This window comes from Pararge aegeria, chromosome 11, assembly GCF_905163445.1.
Source record: "Pararge aegeria chromosome 11, ilParAegt1.1, whole genome shotgun sequence".
Classification (NCBI taxonomy): domain Eukaryota; kingdom Metazoa; phylum Arthropoda; class Insecta; order Lepidoptera; family Nymphalidae; genus Pararge; species Pararge aegeria.
The window spans coordinates 18,398,325-18,415,896 of NC_053190.1; the positions used below are offsets into that span (position 1 = coordinate 18,398,325).

Consider the following 17,572-nt stretch of genomic DNA (forward strand, 5'->3'; position numbering starts at 1 on the left):
AAGGGTACTCGGGATGATGAGGGTTTTGAATGATACGTACTTGTACGGCGCTTCCCTGGTGACGCAGGACACGACGATGATGGCCGGGCCCTTATGCCCACATACTTCGATGGTGGGGTACGATCGCCTCTCGGGCGTGGAGTTTGCGCCCGGGATCGAGCCTGCCGACCGCCCTTCGCACTCGTAGCGGAACCTGCGGACAGTCGCAATTTTTTATTACTATGCACAGCAAGAAACCCACTTATAAAACTTTATATGCAATTTTTTTAATTTATTGAATGGTTTACACGAAAAAGATAGATAGAAAAGTCTTCATTGCACAGATAGAAAACAGGTTCCACAAAACCAAAGGTAAATAAATATTTATGCGCAAATGCGGCCTTATCGCTTGCTACGAATGACGAAATACTGTTGAAGAGTGCATAAATATATTTCATAAGGAATGACATTGTAAAAATTTTAAATCAAAAGAAGCATATATATATTTTCATACAAACTAATTCAAAACATTATTAGTGTTTACTTTTGACAACCCTATTGAAGATTAAAGATCGACAGGTGCATAGTACCTACACTACGCGACGCGTAGCTAATAAAGTGACAGTAGTCGCTTGATTTTACTGTTGCATGAGGTGTTATCTGTATCTAATTTCTTTCACTAAAAACTATGGCAGTGATTTACTCAATAACTATTAGCGTTTCGGTTTCACAGATATGTCTCAGAGACTGTAAATTAAATATTATTAATGTAAGCATTTTATGCCACCCAATTTTTTTTTTTGCTTCTGTGCCATTTTCCTTTGGGTTGTTTATACTTTGTATGATATAATGTTTGGTATTTTTTTTTATTTGGTTTTATTTGATATTTGTGTATATCATATTACTTCTTGTGTACAACCAAACCCTACAGATCGCTTTTTAGCGTTAAGGCCGCCTGTGTGTTATATTTAGTGTTGTTTTGGTTTATAATTTAATTCTTTTAGGTGTACAATAAAAAGTATTTTCAGTTAATTTACACGTTGTAAATTAACTGAAAATACTTTTTATTGTACATATGTATATATGTATATAGAAAAAAATATTAGGACTATCGCCTATCGGATGTTTACATATTAAATGATCACCGAAAACATACCTAAATGCTAATCTTACTAAACATATGCAGGTAGGTACCTATATCTGGTGACGTTTCACGCCTACATTCGCAATTAAATTCTCCCCGAGTGATAGTGGGTGGAGCGGTGTTTACATTCGAGCGGTGCGGTGGCTGCGATAGCAAATGTCATGTGTCACTGATAAGCGAGTGAAACCACAACAATGGCTGACCGATCGACGACTGCGAGATGAATGCAGGCCAAAAACCTCAATTTAGATTTATTTGCATTTTACATTACATCACTCGTACAATGTTCATAATAATATCACAATAGTCAATAGTATTTAAAGTTGTAATTGTAATTAAAACCTTGTTAGGGCGCAGCAATTGGGATGGTAGAGGCAGACCATTCATAAAAATGATAATATTCATTAATAATTAAAAAAAAAACATTTCTTTTACACGCTTTATATTAGCTTCACTTGTATGTTTGTATGTATGTTTGTAACCGACTTCTTTGGACGCTATTTTGACCCACTTTAAACGGTCAGATTTTGTACAAACTTTTTAAGGCTATATATTTATGAACACGTTATCGTTCTCTTTTTCTTTAATATTTTCCTCATCAACATTGACAAACTATTACACCCATTTCACTTAAAGGACTTCACACACGGCAGCTATAATGTATATTAATGTACATTACATCCTGGGATGTATAGCTTTAAATTATCTTAACGTATCACACACACAACAGGTAATGTATCTTCATCTTCATTCTATTGGTATAGGTCTCGATTGACGCATTCTCCAGCTGCTAAGTCGTTAAACAGGTCGTTGGTGTTTTAAATAAATAAATAAATACACTACGACAATTCACACTTCGCCATCTAATCCCAAAGAAAGCATAGCTTGTGTTATGGGTACCAAGAGAGGGTAACACAAAAAAATTCCAGTTGTGGGAATCGAACCCACGGCCTTGGACTCAGAAAGCAGGGTCGCTGCTCACTTATTACTAGATTTATTAGATCGTTCATCAGAAGATGATTCAGATTGCGATTATCATACGCGTATTGCCACATTTGCCAAAAACAACAATGTCGATCGAAGATCACATAAATGTAAGAAAAAATCTTGGAGAGTTTCATTTATATATTGAATTATCAGATGGATTATTTTCGGGAATCAAGATCGACGTTTTCCGAACTTCATGGTCTAATTAACACAACAACTGTGGGTACGAAAGTCGATATAAACAGTCGACTAATTAGAAACGGACATAAATTAGTGATATCTGCATATCATCTGAGAAAAGTACCGAAATCCTTTGTGGGGATGGGTATATGCTTTTATACCTACCTAAGTTTAAACAATATAATAAAACACATTTAACAAATCGTGGTTACTACACGATTGATGAATTCCTTAACCACAAGGCTGCTTGGAAGCAGGCCACTCCGCTCTCATCTCTCACAAAACATAATTCTAAAGATTAATAATTATTTTTTTATTCTAAAGATTGTTTAACTTTAAAATGATGTTGGAAAAGAGCAATCTGCTGAGTTTCTTGCCGGCTCTTCTCAGTGGAATCTGCCTTCCGAACCGGTGGTAGAGTCACTACAAACAGACTGACTTGACGTTTCAAAAGTGCTTATTACGAGTAATTAGGCCTTCTTGAAATAAATTAATTTGAAATTTTAAATTTTGAACAGACTGACTGACTGTACCAAACGACTCTACTATTTGTGTCTCTGTCTTTCACATAAACATTTCGAACATCCATTTCGAGGAGATGTTTAGTTAATATACGGTAATGTATTAACTATAAATATAAATGTATCGCTCTCTATATAATTTTCGTATCGCTCTGTATCTTAAGATATGAAGATGTCAAAATATACATTATAGCTGTCGTGTGTGTGGTCTCCTGACGATTTCTGAGATGAAAGATGGATGAGATGTATGGTGCTATAATATACATCTTTATATTATAGCGGCCGTGTGTCAAGTCCTTAATCCTTATTATGTCGGCCGTTATTATTTGTTGCGTTTATAGATACCTACTCTTAGCGTTGACGCTGTGGTTTTTAGCTAGGTCCCAGGGTAGATTCTCAGCAGGGGTAATTTGGGAAGCTTTTTTTTTTTTTAAATATATAGACACGTGCTTGACTGCAATCACACCCGATGGTAAGTGATGTTGTAGCCTGAGATGAAGCGCGCTGGCCTAGAAGATGCCTATTCACTCTTGATTTGAAGGTACTCAGATTATAGGTATCGGGGAAGACGGCAGATGGGAGGACATTCCAGGCCTTTGCGGTGCGGATCAGAAAGGAAGAAGCAAAACGCTTCGAACCTGTTGATGGTATTTCAACAACGAAACGGTGCAGATTCTTTCGGTACCTCGCAGTTCGATGGTAGAAGGAGAAGCTTCGGACGCGGCAAGTTACCAACCCTTCCATAAAAGAAGTGCCGCCACTTTAGCGTAACGGTACGATGTGTTGAACCGATAGAGCATAGGTTAATATTACGGTCATACCCCTTGCAGGTAAGACCGCTACCATATTAGTATCATCACTTAACCCCAGATTGTAGTAAGGGTAGCGGAATAAAAAAAACCTTCAATAACATAGGAGTAATAGTAAAATTCTATGATTGCATGTTATCAGTCGGTCGCTACTCGGCATACTTATAAACAGTTAACAGGAAAACAATGACAGTCGAGTACTCTGCACTCATGTACGCCTGGTAGTTTTATTTTTTGCACTCTAATTATGTGGAAGTATTTTTTATGTATTTACGTTTGTTTAGCTCATGTTTCCTCGACCTTTTACACCTACATGCATAAAAGTAATAAACTTCATGGTGGTTGGCATGGCATGGTTGTGTGTGTCTGGCTTTGGCATGGTTGTGTGTGTCCGGCTTTGGCATGGTTGTGTGTGTCTGGCTTTGGCATCGTAGCTCCTGAACGAATGAACTGATTTTGTTTTATTTGTTTGAAGGTCGGGAGTGTTCTTAGCTACGTTTGATGAAAATCGGTTTTTGACAAATCCCCTTAATATGGAAATGAAAGCACATGACTAGTCGAATAATATACGTTGTATAAAAAGCTTTTTAAAATTTATTTTATGAACAAAATAATTGACATAATAATTTTATTGTCAAATATCCCACACTTGTGTGGCGATCACAAAGCTCAGGTATCCCATTGTTAGGGTAGTTTTATTTATCTTAATTGTTTGTTAAATTTTTTTTTTTATGATTTCAGTAGTTTCATAATTACTGTGTGCGCCTGTCTGCCTGAATAACAAGTACTTATCCATTTCAACTAGCTAGGTTAGGGCGCGGGCGCCGTGACAAATTTCTTAACTTGCAAAAGCACCGCTGGCTTCAAAAGGTTGGGAACCCCTGGTACAGTTATGTTACGTTTACGTTGAAACCCTTACCCTTTAAGGGTTTCAACGCAATATTGTACTCTATAAATCTTGGCGGCACGTCTTTCGTTGATGTCGATAGGAGGGTAACTGCCCACAGCCAGGGAAAATTCATGAACTATAATTCCCGAATTACCCATTTGGAACTACATTTATAAGACAGCGATAAAAAACCACATACATGTCGGTTTTCACTTACGACAAACAATGCAATATCTGAGTAAGTAACGCCTAATCAAAGAAGATTCCTAGGCATACATTTAACTCTCACCAATCGATTTTACTAGACAACTTATATAACCCTAACTTGTCTATGATTCTTGTCACAAGTTTTGGTTTGTGTTTGTATTATGATATTTTTCATTTTTCCTTTGGATTTAAAGTTTAAAAAAATACTAAATTTTTCATCTGTCAAGTGTCAGTTCAGAGTTTCCCAAAACATTACGCATTGCCGAATCAGTGTTGTAACTTGAGATGGCGCCTAACGTTGTTTGTAATTCCAAGAGTTGGTGAAACGTTTTTTTTCTCTACGCATCACTCAAATCATTAGGCATCATTCTCTTCTTGACATAATAATTGTGTCTTCTCCCGATCTTGTTTCTCAGCACGGGCAATGTTCTGCTGATGCCTTTTCTTATCATGATTTAATTTTTCTGTCGTATAAACTGCGCCCTCCAAAAAATAAACCTAAAATACTTCTGCGACGTAATTTTGGTGGTATGGATGTTGATCGATTGTGTGATGATGCTCGTAATGTTGACTGGTCTGCTGTAGAATCCGCATCTTGTATTAATGTGAAAGTTGAAATTTTCTGTTCTTTACTCACACAACTGTATGACATACATGCACCTATTAAATCTGTCAAGATTAAACATTTACCTGCGCCCTGGCTTACTGATGAATTAAAAAATACAATTTTAAAGAAAAATTTAGCCAAGTCTAAATTTAAGAGCAAAAAATCTGCTGAAAATGAAAGAAAATATCATAAGATCAGGAATCGCTGCAATACATTATGTAGAGATGCACAGCGACGCCATATTCATACATCTGTCGAAAACGGCGACTCTTCCAGAGTTTGGAAGTTTCTTGAAACTGTTGGAATTGGTAAATCATCCAGAAATTCTTCACCTTCTCATGTTGATGTTGAACTTTTAAATCAATATTTTTCCAACCCTTCTAACTCTTTTGATAGTTCAGATAAAATGCGTACTATTCTTTCTCTATCTACAATTCCAACCTCTAATTATCCTCCGTTTGAGTTTAGTCAGTTTACTGCATGTGATGTTAAGAAGAGCATTATGTCCATTGCCTCAAATGCTGTCGGTAGCGACGATATTAGCCGTAATATGCTGGTTCCTCTTCTTGATGTTATAGCTCCTGTCATTACTCACTTATTAAATGAATCTGTTTTCACTTCCAAATTTCCTGAGGCTTGGAAGAGCGCTCATGTTATACCTCTTCCTAAGAAGGCTCTTCCAGCTAGCTTCTCTGATTTTCGTCCCATCTCTATTTTACCCTTTCTTTCCAAAGCCCTTGAAAAGCTCATTTACCAACAGCTGAACCTTTTCATTAATCGAAATTGCTTGCATAATCCATTCCAATCCGGTTTTCGTCCTGGGCATAGTACGGCTACTGCTCTTATTAAAGTTACCGATGATATACGTTGGGGTATGGACAATAAACTGCTCACAGTTCTGGTATTGCTGGACTTCAGTAATGCTTTTAATACGGTAGATTTCGACATTCTGTTGAGTCAGTTGCGTTCTCTTAACATATCTCCATCAGTGATTGACTGGTTTCATAGTTATCTTCATGGTCGTCGGCAGCGTATTCACACTGAGGAATCTCATTCCTCATGGTGTGATATTACTGTTGGCGTACCTCAAGGCGGCGTGCTATCTCCATTACTCTTTTCTATTTTCATCAACTCCATTACTCGGAATATATCTTCTCTCTACCATATGTATGCTGACGATGTCCAAATTTACACCCAGTCAACCTTTGATAATCTTCCAATCGCAATAGCTAGCATTAACAAAGACTTGCGCGTTATTTCAAATTGGAGTAAAGCGCATGGCCTTAACGTTTATCCAAAAAAAACTCAAGCTATTGTTATTGGCAGTCGAAGGCAGATTTCAAGGATTTACTGGTTTTCCCTCCCCTCCATTGAGTTTGATAGTGTCACAGTCCCATACTGTGAAAATGTAAAGAACTTGGGCATTTATCTTGACCGAACCTTAAGTTGGACGTACCATATTAATGAGATCAGCAGAAAGACATTTGCAGCTCTAGGCTCTTTGCGTCGTCTTCGGTATTTACTTCCTATACCTACCAAAATTATGCTCGCACAGACTCTACTCCTTCCCATTCTTGACTACGCTGACGCAAGCTATGTTAACTTAACTGAAGATCAGTTAAATAAACTTGAGAGACTCCAGAATTCTAGCATTCGTTTCATATTTGGGTTGCGCAAATATGATCATATTTCTCAATTTCGGTCTCGTCTCAAGTGGTTACCTATCAGACTTCGCCGGAATTTGCACATTGTTTCTATTCTGTACTGTGTTTTGTTTCATCCTTCTACTCCTCTTTATCTAAAAGAGAGGTTTAAATTTGTAGGACTCCCAGACGAACTTCGTTCTACGAGGAAGTTAGTCTTGAAGGTGCCTGGTCACAAATCCTCCTTCTTCAACGGATCATTTACGGTTCAGGCTATTAAATTATGGAACGCCTTGCCGTTAGATATCCGTGAGGCACAATCGATTGGGACCTTCAAGAAACTAGTGAAGGATCATTATTTGTCTCTTTCAGCCGAACAACGTTGAAGCGAATCATTTTAAGTGTGTAATTTGAATTATTTATGTATTTCATACTAATTGGGGATGTTATATGTAATATATTTATATATATATATTATAGTTATATTTATATATATATATATATATATATATATATATATATATATATATATATATATATATATATATATATATATATATATATATATATATATATTATTTATATTTATATATTTGTATAATTTTTAAATCTTATTTATTGCACCACCTACCTCTTTTCTACGTTTTTTCCTTTTACGCCATTGGTTGCCTGGAAGAAATCGCTATGTAGCGATAAGGCCACCAAATTGTACTCTCTTGATTGTATTTATATATTTGTAACTACTTTTTGTTTCTTTGGTGTACAATAAAAGTGTATTCATTCATTCATTCATCAGATTTAAGCGTTTCCTAGGTTTAGTGAAAACGGGCAATAGTGCATATTCTACTTATAACAACAGTCTATTTTGGAAGTATGTTAATAATTCGTCGCGATCGATTCGGTCCTAGGGGGGATTAACCGCAATTCGTTAGTTATCCGATAAATTACCGAATCGGATTTCAATCACCGAAACTCGGATACGACTATTGTTTAAAACAATCGGAACTGACGGATCCGTCAGTAAAAAATGAACACACTGGCCTTCATCTACGTAGCCGTGAGATGTGACGTCAGTGTCTGAACCGCCGACGGATAGGCACTCATCCAACATGACTGCGCGAAAACGCCAGACAGAAATAAAGAAATCAAACCTACTCACATTATACAATTGTATACTCATTGCAGTATAATTATTATTGCACAAGTATTGCTTTTATTACAACATTCATTATTAATTAGCTCGAACTTGTACTGTAACTTGGGTAAAGAGGATTCCATCATGAGGTTCAAATAACAAAACAGTATTTAATCTATGCAGTTCTTCAGGGCTATATAAAAAGGTATGTATTTATTAAATTAATTATATTATAATTATATTTTAAAAAAGAAGTCTGACACCCCGCCCCCGACGTCGTGCCTAGGTGGCGACGACCGAAGCATGTCTGACGATCAAATAACTAACCACAATGTGTCCCAACAGCACACAAACACACAGCCAACACAGAGTCTTCGCCGGCGAAGACGAGGGCCCCGATTTCTCACGTCATCCGGACGTGGATCCTTACCACGGTCACGGGGGCGAGCCCTCGCAGGAGGCACCCTCGGGTTGATGTCTCCCCCTTCCCCCCGATGTCGTCGAGCCCTGGGGCTCTTCTCATGGAGACGCCGTAGCAACCCCTCAGGTGGTTATGGGCAAGTGTCCATTCAAAAATCGAATCGAATTAATCTTATTTCAGATTATACATACACAAATCTTCAATCAGTCATTGTGTCCAAAAACAGAGACGGCTAGAGCACGTCTCACTTCACACCCGCGGAATGTTGCTAGTTCACAAACTTTCTCCATTTCCCACATTTTATGGTAAGCGTGTAGAATATTAGAGGTAAAATAACTACCGTCAACTCGAAATGAATGAAGTGACTACAAAAAAGCAAGTTTTTCTTAAGAGCTCGTTTGTAAACTGTCAATCAGTAAACGAGGCGATAAGAATATTTTTTTTAGTTTTTCACCGCTTTTCTTGTTAAATTTGTATGAGGTGCATTAGGTTCAATCTAGAATAAGAGCGCCAAGCCGCCAACAAACTGGCTGTCCAGTTTGTTGAGAAATTAAATATAAGGACACTTGTGCATCTAAATGTTACTTATTAATAAATTAAAAACAAAACTTTAAGAAAGGTTAAAACAAAGGGTCATTCGTCAGATGTAAAAGTACGCAGGAAGTTTTTATTGTTAAGATGGAGACGAAGATGGAGATGGAGATAGATATAGATATGGAGATGGAGATGGTGATGGTGTTGGTGATGGTGGTGTTACCTGAGGGCTTTGCCAGCAGGTTGCTCGACGATGCGCACGTAGGGCTGGCCCGGCGCGGGCGCCAGCTGGCGCGGCATCCCCTCCACGCTCATGGGGCCCGCGCCGAACAGCGGGTCCGCTCGCGTTATGGCGTCCACTGCACACACAAACACGAGGGTTAACAACAGTTCCGTATTATTATATTAGCATTACTACAAGATTTGGTCGCTCGTAGTAGAGGAGTCGTTTTCGAATAACGAAAAGTTATGACGTTGAAGGAAAGTGGATTTTATTTAACTAGTAATAGAGTAGCTTATTCTAGTAGCTAGTAGAATACTACTAGCGTTAACACCAGATTAAAAATATAAATCGTTCGCATGTGCCTTTATAATGATTTAATATCAAGTAATCGTAATATTGACATTTTTAACAAAAGGATAGATATTTTTAAAAATCAAATTATTCAGCACTAATCAACATAATCATTAAGGAAATTATATTTATAATATTTTTTCATTGATTCAACTTTAATTTTATCTTTACTTTTTGTTATTTTAATTCCAAGTTGTGTACACATACTTTGGGTTGTAGCTTAGAAAAAAAATTGTATAATAAACATAAATAACAATAAACTTTTCAAAGTTCCGGGGAGGATTATTTTTTTAATCCGACTGATTCTTTCGATATGATTTTTTTAATACTAAGTATTTTTTTTTATTCCACTACAGGTTAGTCTTTGACTGCAAACTCACCTGGTGGTAAGTAACGAGGCACTCTAAGATGGTAGCGAGCTAACCTGTTAGGGAGTTTGGTAGTCACACCCCCAAATCACTGACTCGCTTTAGCGGCACGTCTTTATCATTAGGGTGGTAACTAGCCACGGCCAAGGCCTCCCACCAGGCCAGACCAGAGAAATTCAGAAAAAATAAATTCCAAAAATGCCCCTGTCGGAATCCAACCCGGGACCTCGTACAGCGCTCACCGTTGCGCCAGGGAGGTCGTCAAGTGATATTCGAAACTGTCTCTGGATATTATCACATTGCATCTTAAGTATCTCTCATCTTTAATAGGAGTAGGTATGTCTAAAAGATATAATATATCTACATATATTTCTCTATCGGAGAGATAATATGTGGACGATTATGTTCGCTTATCAATCATGACAAGGTAATAGTGACGTGATGTAATCCATTGTATAACGTTTCTGCGTGGATTACCGTTGATTCATTATTTTGTTCAAACTCAATTCATTCATACGAGGTACCAAGTTCAACTTACTATACAGTTTTTATAGTGTAAGGCTTTGCGTATTGTTAAGTTTATATTAACAAGTTTATCTCTTATCGTAGTTTATCCACATTTAACAGAGATTTCGAGATAGTTGATAATGAGACCTAGTATTAAAAATCTGTGATTATTGTCATATTTATGTTTGTTAAGGTTAGGTTAGTTTATTGTTTTTGACGCTTGGTTCCCATTTGAAGCGGCCCTGGCATATTGTAATGTTTAACGAAACATTATTTATAATTTTAATTTTTTTTAATAAATAGACTACGACAATACAAGTATCGCCATCTAGCCCCAAAGTACGCGTATCTTGTGTTATGGGTATTAAGACGACTGATGAATGTTTTTATGAATAATATACATAAATACTTATAATATAAAGATGAACACCCAGACACTGAAAAACATTTATGTTCATCACACAAACATTTTCCAGTTGTGGGAATCGAACCCACGGCCTTGGACTCAGAAAGCAGGGTCGCTGCCCACTGCACCAGTCGGCCGTCAAAGAAGAAGACTCGTGATTTGAAAAAAGTACAATGAATAATATTTATAACTCAAAAAAGAACTTGACAACGAATCGTTCGTTCAGCGGAATGCGATTTTCGCATCGATCTTGCATTGATAGCGTTGCTGTTTCGTAATTCGAACATCCGCATTTGGACACAGTTCACACCCGTTTCAGTTATTTCTGATGCGGGGAAAACCCGAGAGCGAGTGAAAGTAAGACGCCGGGCGGCAGTGGTCGTCAATTTGTATTTACAGGTCGGTTATTTCGCAGTTTGACGACCTCTGCACGTGCCGCGGCCTTGGGACTTCGTTCACGCGTAGGTGATTAACTGAATACATTTGGCTACAATAACCTATAAAGCCGTTTTTTTTTAAACATTTAATTGCACCTTATCCTATTCATACTAATCTAACTTCCTCGTTTGCCTTGTGTTTAGGCTAAGCATGTTTAACTATGGATCAAGGTACCATGCTCAATTTCTGTAGAAAATTTCAGTACCAACCAACCAAGAATTAGGAAAGCGGTTTTCCTTGTTGCACTGCTGGGTACAGTACTCTCACCGAGAAGAGGGTTTTAGATCATAAACCCACCACGATGCTTCAATGCTGGTTGGTGCCGCATCAGACGGCTAAGCGCACTCTTTCCTAACAATTAGCATGACCCGGGAATCGAATCTAGGCGATCTTCAAATAAGCCAACCACTAGACCAACAAGGCAGACAACTTTTACGCTGCCTTAACTAAATACACACAATTTGAGCAGAATGGTTTATCTTAATATATATAAATCTCCTGTCACGATGTTTGTCCGCGATGGACTCCTAAACTACTTAAACGATTTTACATTAAATTGGCACACCGTGAGCAGTCTGCTCCAACTTAAGAGATAGGTTAGCTTAGATCTTTAATTATAGTCGCAATTTTATTTTATTGCAAATTATTTGTCTATAATTAATCGACAGTCACATGTTATTTATACTACTTATACTCATTTGAGGCTTAGCGATTCTGAATACTTTAAAAACAAAATCAAACGCACACGAAGTCGCGGGCAACAGCTAGTATAATATATAAAGCTTGGACACAACATTAATAATAATAAGGCTGATAATAATCATGATAATTATATTATTATATTGTAATAACAATTGACTTGGTCTTATCAGGAAATCCCCGTAGTTTGGGGAAAACGCAACGCAATGGTATTGGATCACATCTTGTATCGGTTTTACACGTATAACATGAATTCATAAACCCGAACCCACATAAGCTCGCGTGAGGCATGCGCGATATGTCGTCAACATGTTTACGTTCAACGTGGCCACGAGACATTCACACCGCGCGAGTTTTTTGTGCGTGTACGAAAGTGTAAGTACGTACTTTAACGTTTTACAAAATTCTGTAGGATTTTATTTTGCCAATGAGTAGAGAATACAGATTGGTATATTATTAAGCAGAATCAGAAAAGACGGCCGACTGGCGCAATGAGCAGCAACCCTGCTTTCTGAGTCCAAGGCCATGGGTTCGATTCCCACAACTGGAAAATATTTGTGTGATCAACATGGATATTTTTCAGTGTCTGGGTGTTTATCTTTATATTATAAGTATTTATGTATATTATTCATACAATTATTTATCAGTCAGCTTGTGTTATGGGTACTAAGATACCCATAACACAAGCTACGCTTACTTTGGGGCTAGATGGCGATGTGTGTATTGTCGTATTATATTTTTATTTTATTTATTTGCAGACTGTCGTTGACAGAAGATTGTGTAGGAGTGTTTTTAATAATTGTTAAACAACTTATTGGGATCCACATTTCTAGCAAATATATGTTATTATTATTATTACTATTATTATCATCTTAATATATATAAATTACGCGTCACGTTGTTTGCCCGCGATGGACTCCTCTACTTAACCGAGTTTAATCAAATTAACACACTGTGAGAAATTTGATCTAACTTGTAAGATAGGATAGCTTTTATCCCCATATTCAGGTTAGTTCCTATGGTAGAGGGGATGAAGATGTTTGACGATTTTACACATCTTCATCCCCCCTGCCAAAGGAACTTCGTCAAAGTGAACAAATTTTATTAATTCATTTTTAAACGGTAAGGTTGTATTATCAGTTAAATGTAGCCCCTCAGCAGACGGCAGCAAAACCCTCAATTAAGGCCAACTATACTAGTTACATAAAAGTCTGCCACATAGGTATATATATATAAGGCCTTCAAGGCAAGGACTGAATAAAATATTTGAGAAATTTTCTAACTATTAATAGAATTAGGTTTTTCTATCAAGAAATTCTTAGTAGGTACCAGTCCGAAGTTTGGAAATTGATCAATCCACGTGCCACGGAGAGCACGTTAAGCTGTCGGTCCTGCAGCTCTAGCACAAGATTTGTTCACTTGCATTCGATGAGTCGTTTTTGAGTATGGAATATAATACTTAAACATTGGTGTAAAATGGATCTTATTCACATTCTTTAAAGTTTAAACTTGATTAATTCTTAAGATTTGGCTTTCGACAGAACGTTTATAAAACAAAAACAACAGTGCAAAATATTAGCATTAAATATTAGCTCTATATTAACTATAAGTTTGGAAAAATCATAGTCCTCTATCCGCGCAATTTTCGTAAACGGGGATGCAAAGTTTTTGCTTCACTTTTTAATATACAAATACACCAAAGGACTCGTTATAAAAACGTGTTTTGTACACGACAGATTTTATCAGCTGTTCATTTCAACTCTCGGCTCGCTCGGTCCTTTCAGCTCAGCTATTTATTGAGAAAAATTCTTAAGATAGAGAGAGAGATAAGAGAAAGTTTAACAATATAAAATCATGTTGGAAAAGAGCGATCTGCTCCGCGAAAAATAGGAGAATCCGTATGGTAGAAAAAATCGTTTATTTCGTTTCTTACATTGTAAATGATATATGTTGTGGAGACCTCCTACTAAGCATCAAAATACCTGTGTCAGGAGGCCTCCTCACTCTTCCATAGCAAATACAAGATAAAATGGTATGGTGTAATTTATCATTTCTTCAATCCTCCACACACTACTCCACACCAAACAAATCTTCGGCAATGTACCCTCTACGCACGTTTCGCTCCGAAACCGGAGCATCCTCGGGAGATGTTGACTTTACAATGAATAATTGGTAGTGAACAATTTGCCAAATGCCGCCTGTCGCCTTTTATACCTTTCTTATAGAAAGGTTTTATACCTTGGTATAGCAAAGACGACACATTTGGTATAGCAAATTAAGCTTAATCTTCATAACATATCATGGATCTCCGCAAAGTAAACCCCTGCTTCTATCTAATAGTGATTAGATGCCTGTATTCCAGCAGTGGAGGAAGTTTACAGAGGTATTCATCTTAACTGCGAAAGGTGCAGAACTCCTTTGTGGGGTTGAGTATACGCTTTTACAACATGATTCCTAAGCAAATTCTTGACCTACCAATGCATACATTTAAAAAATGTGTAAAAACGCATCTAGTACAGCGAGGTTACTATACATTTGATGAGTTCCTCAATGACAAGGTAGAATGGAAGCAGCCAGCCTCGCTCTCATCTCCCGCAAGATAGCAAAATGATTGTAAATGTTGATGTTGGAAAAGAGCAACTACTGAGTTTCTTGCCGGCTCTTCTCGGTAGAATCTGCTTTCCGAGTCCGAATGGTAGAGTCACACCAGTCCGAGTGTTAGAGTCACACAAACATGCATACTTGACGTTTCAAAAGTGCTTATAAAGTAGGCCTACTTGAAATAAATGAATTTGAATTTGAATTTAACTGTCTCTTTATATTTTAGATATTAAGCCTAATTGTTAAAATATCTTCTTCTTTTATCTAAATTATTAATTAAAAATAGCAGTTATTAAATGATGTCATTAGAGGTCAAAAATGCCAACAAAATAAAAAGCGGAAAAATATAATTTTAACTACTACTTGATTAAAAATCGTCCGTATTTAAAGGTTATCGGGTGAATAAGAAGAACAAAATAAGGAAAAAAAAAGTAAAATATTACTTTTATTATCTCTCGGATGTTTTAAGTATATAAATAGCATGAGTATGACTTACTAAACTTTTTATTTGCCATTTACATTACATACAAAGGGTTAAGAATAAATTGTAAATAACAGAGTTCTATTCATAAGAACAAACTGTTACCAACACAATAACGACTTAGGCACCATGAGGTACCTTTGCAAATATAATCTATATCAGCAGCATTACACCATAAAAAAATGCCGTAGGACATAATGCTGTGAAAATAACTAAAATACACAAGCCTAGCAGTTTCTATATTTGTCATGTGACGAATCTTTTTAACCGCGTATGCTGCAGAACTAAGTCTGTTCATTAAATTATTTATATGTGGGCCCCATTGAAGTTTAGCATCTAACGTTATACCTAGAAATATTGTTGTATCTACCAGATCCAACTCCTCTTTATTAAGTTCTGCAATGGTTTTTACTCGTTGAACATTAGGTAACGTGAATTTAATACACTTGGTTTTTTTCCGTTCAGAGCTAAATTATTGACCAAAAACCATTGTACTACTTTAGCAAGACATTTGTTTCCATCGTCAAGATTTGTTTCATGTCGTTTGATTTTAAACATCAGTGATGTGTCATCCGCAAACAATACTATCCCGTGATTGTCCTTAGCAAGGTAAGGAAGGTCATTCATGTAAATGAGGAACAGAAAAGGTCCTAATATAGACCCCTGAGGGACACCTATTTTCACAAATGACCCGTTAGACCGCTTTCCATTAACGTCAACTTTTTGTATTCTATCGTTTAAATAGGAAATCATTAAATCATACATCTACCTTTGCCCAAAAGTTATCACCTAAGAGTTGGTAAAATGTGTTTTTTCTAGACATCGTCTAAATCATTAGGCATTCAATTATAGTGGTTCCTAGGTTTAGTAAAAGCAGGCATAAATGTCTGTGTAATTATTTGCCCAATAGTTATCACCTAAGAGTTGGTAAAATGTGTTTTTTCTAGACGTCGTCTAAATCATTAGGCATTCAATTATAGTGGTTCCTAGGTTTAGTAAAAGCAGGCATAAATGTCTGTGTAATTATTTGCCCAATAGTTATCACCTAAGAGTTGGTAAAATGTGTTTTTTCTAGACATCGTCTAAATCATTAGGCATTCAATTATAGTGGTTCCTAGGTTTAGTAAAAGCAGGCATAAATGTCTGTGTAATTATCGTATTTTTGAACAAGGAGGTAAACACACCTCTAATCGGTTCTTACGCGAAGTAGTATCGGAACGCTAAATCGCTTAGCAACACGTCTTGTCAACAAGACCAGAGAAAATTCAGCAGTTTTAAGTTCCAAAATTGTGCAGTCCAGCAAATCCTCCTCCGAATAAATTCCTCTGATAACGACGTTTTTGTCTGGGTGTTTCAACGATGCATTTTCTCGTTTGTTAAATTCTAAATGGCTTAATTTTAACACATATTCGTACCGCCTATTGGACATAAAACCACACAAGGCCATTTATATATTACGTTTATGTTTGTTTGCCCCAAAATTTATGTACCTCTTACGTTGCTGTCCCTTTTGGAAATATCCTGTTTTGACATCCATTTTAGATGCTTCTCTTAAAGACACTCTATGCAACAAAATTTTAAATTTACATTTCGATGACCGCGCTTGGACTCAAGCCAGCCTTCCTGTTAAATACGGGGGCTTAGGCATACGCTCCATTACAAGCGTAGCACTCCCAGCATTCCTATCTTCCGCTTCTGCCCCACTCATCAGTCAGATCCTTAATCTGTCATGTCCGTCTGATGTTCTGGTGCAGAGTCTTGTGGATGCGAGGTCAGCCTGGAGTGCTTCTTGTCCTGGTAAGAGCTTCCCTTCGGCTGTGAAATGTCAAGGCCTTTGGGATAAACCGCGTGTTATCTTAGCGCACGCGGGTCTCGTCGCACAATGCACGTCGGCATCGGATAATGCGCGAATTATAGCGGTATCCGAAAAGGAGTCCGGTCACTGGCTACACGCTGTGCCATCTCACAGCTTAGGGACGGTACTCTACCGGACATCGCTTCGTGTGGCCGTATGTTTACGCTTGGGAATTAAGGTATGCGAGCCTCATTACTGCCATTGTGGCATTCGATCAATTGGGTCACCATGGGCTCAGTTGTAATCGAAGTGCTTGCCGTTTGTATCGTCACGGCGCTATCAATGATATAGTCCGTCGCGCTCTGGCCTCTGCGTCTATTCCTGCACAATTGGAACCTCCCGGTTTGTTCAGGGATGATGGCAAGAGACCAGACGGTATGACTATAGTACCGTGGTCGATGGGGCGTGCGCTGGTGTGGGATGCGACCTGCGTTGATACGTTGGCAGCTTCTCACTTGCCGAGTACGTCCCAAAAAGCGGCAGCAGCTGCCGAATCTGCTCAAATGCTTAAGCGCCGTAAATACTCCGTTATTTGTAATGACTACGTTTTTGCGGCGCTTGCGTTTGAGACTCTAGGGCCATGGTCT

General features: G+C 37.5%; 1 protein-coding gene across 8 annotated transcripts in view; it reads right to left on the reverse strand.

Annotated features, from left to right (window-relative positions):
• The window catches only part of LOC120627238 (embryonic polarity protein dorsal), a 76,843-nt gene that overhangs the window by 26,373 nt on the left and 32,898 nt on the right, over nt 1–17,572 (reverse strand). For all 8 annotated transcript variants that reach the window (XM_039895139.1, XM_039895132.1, XM_039895130.1 and 5 more), the window contains 2 exons: nt 9,280–9,415; nt 41–193 (listed from right to left, as the gene is read on the reverse strand). In XM_039895139.1, the coding sequence (XP_039751073.1) occupies nt 41–193; nt 9,280–9,415 (289 nt within the window). The remainder of the gene's footprint in view (nt 1–40; nt 194–9,279; nt 9,416–17,572) is intronic.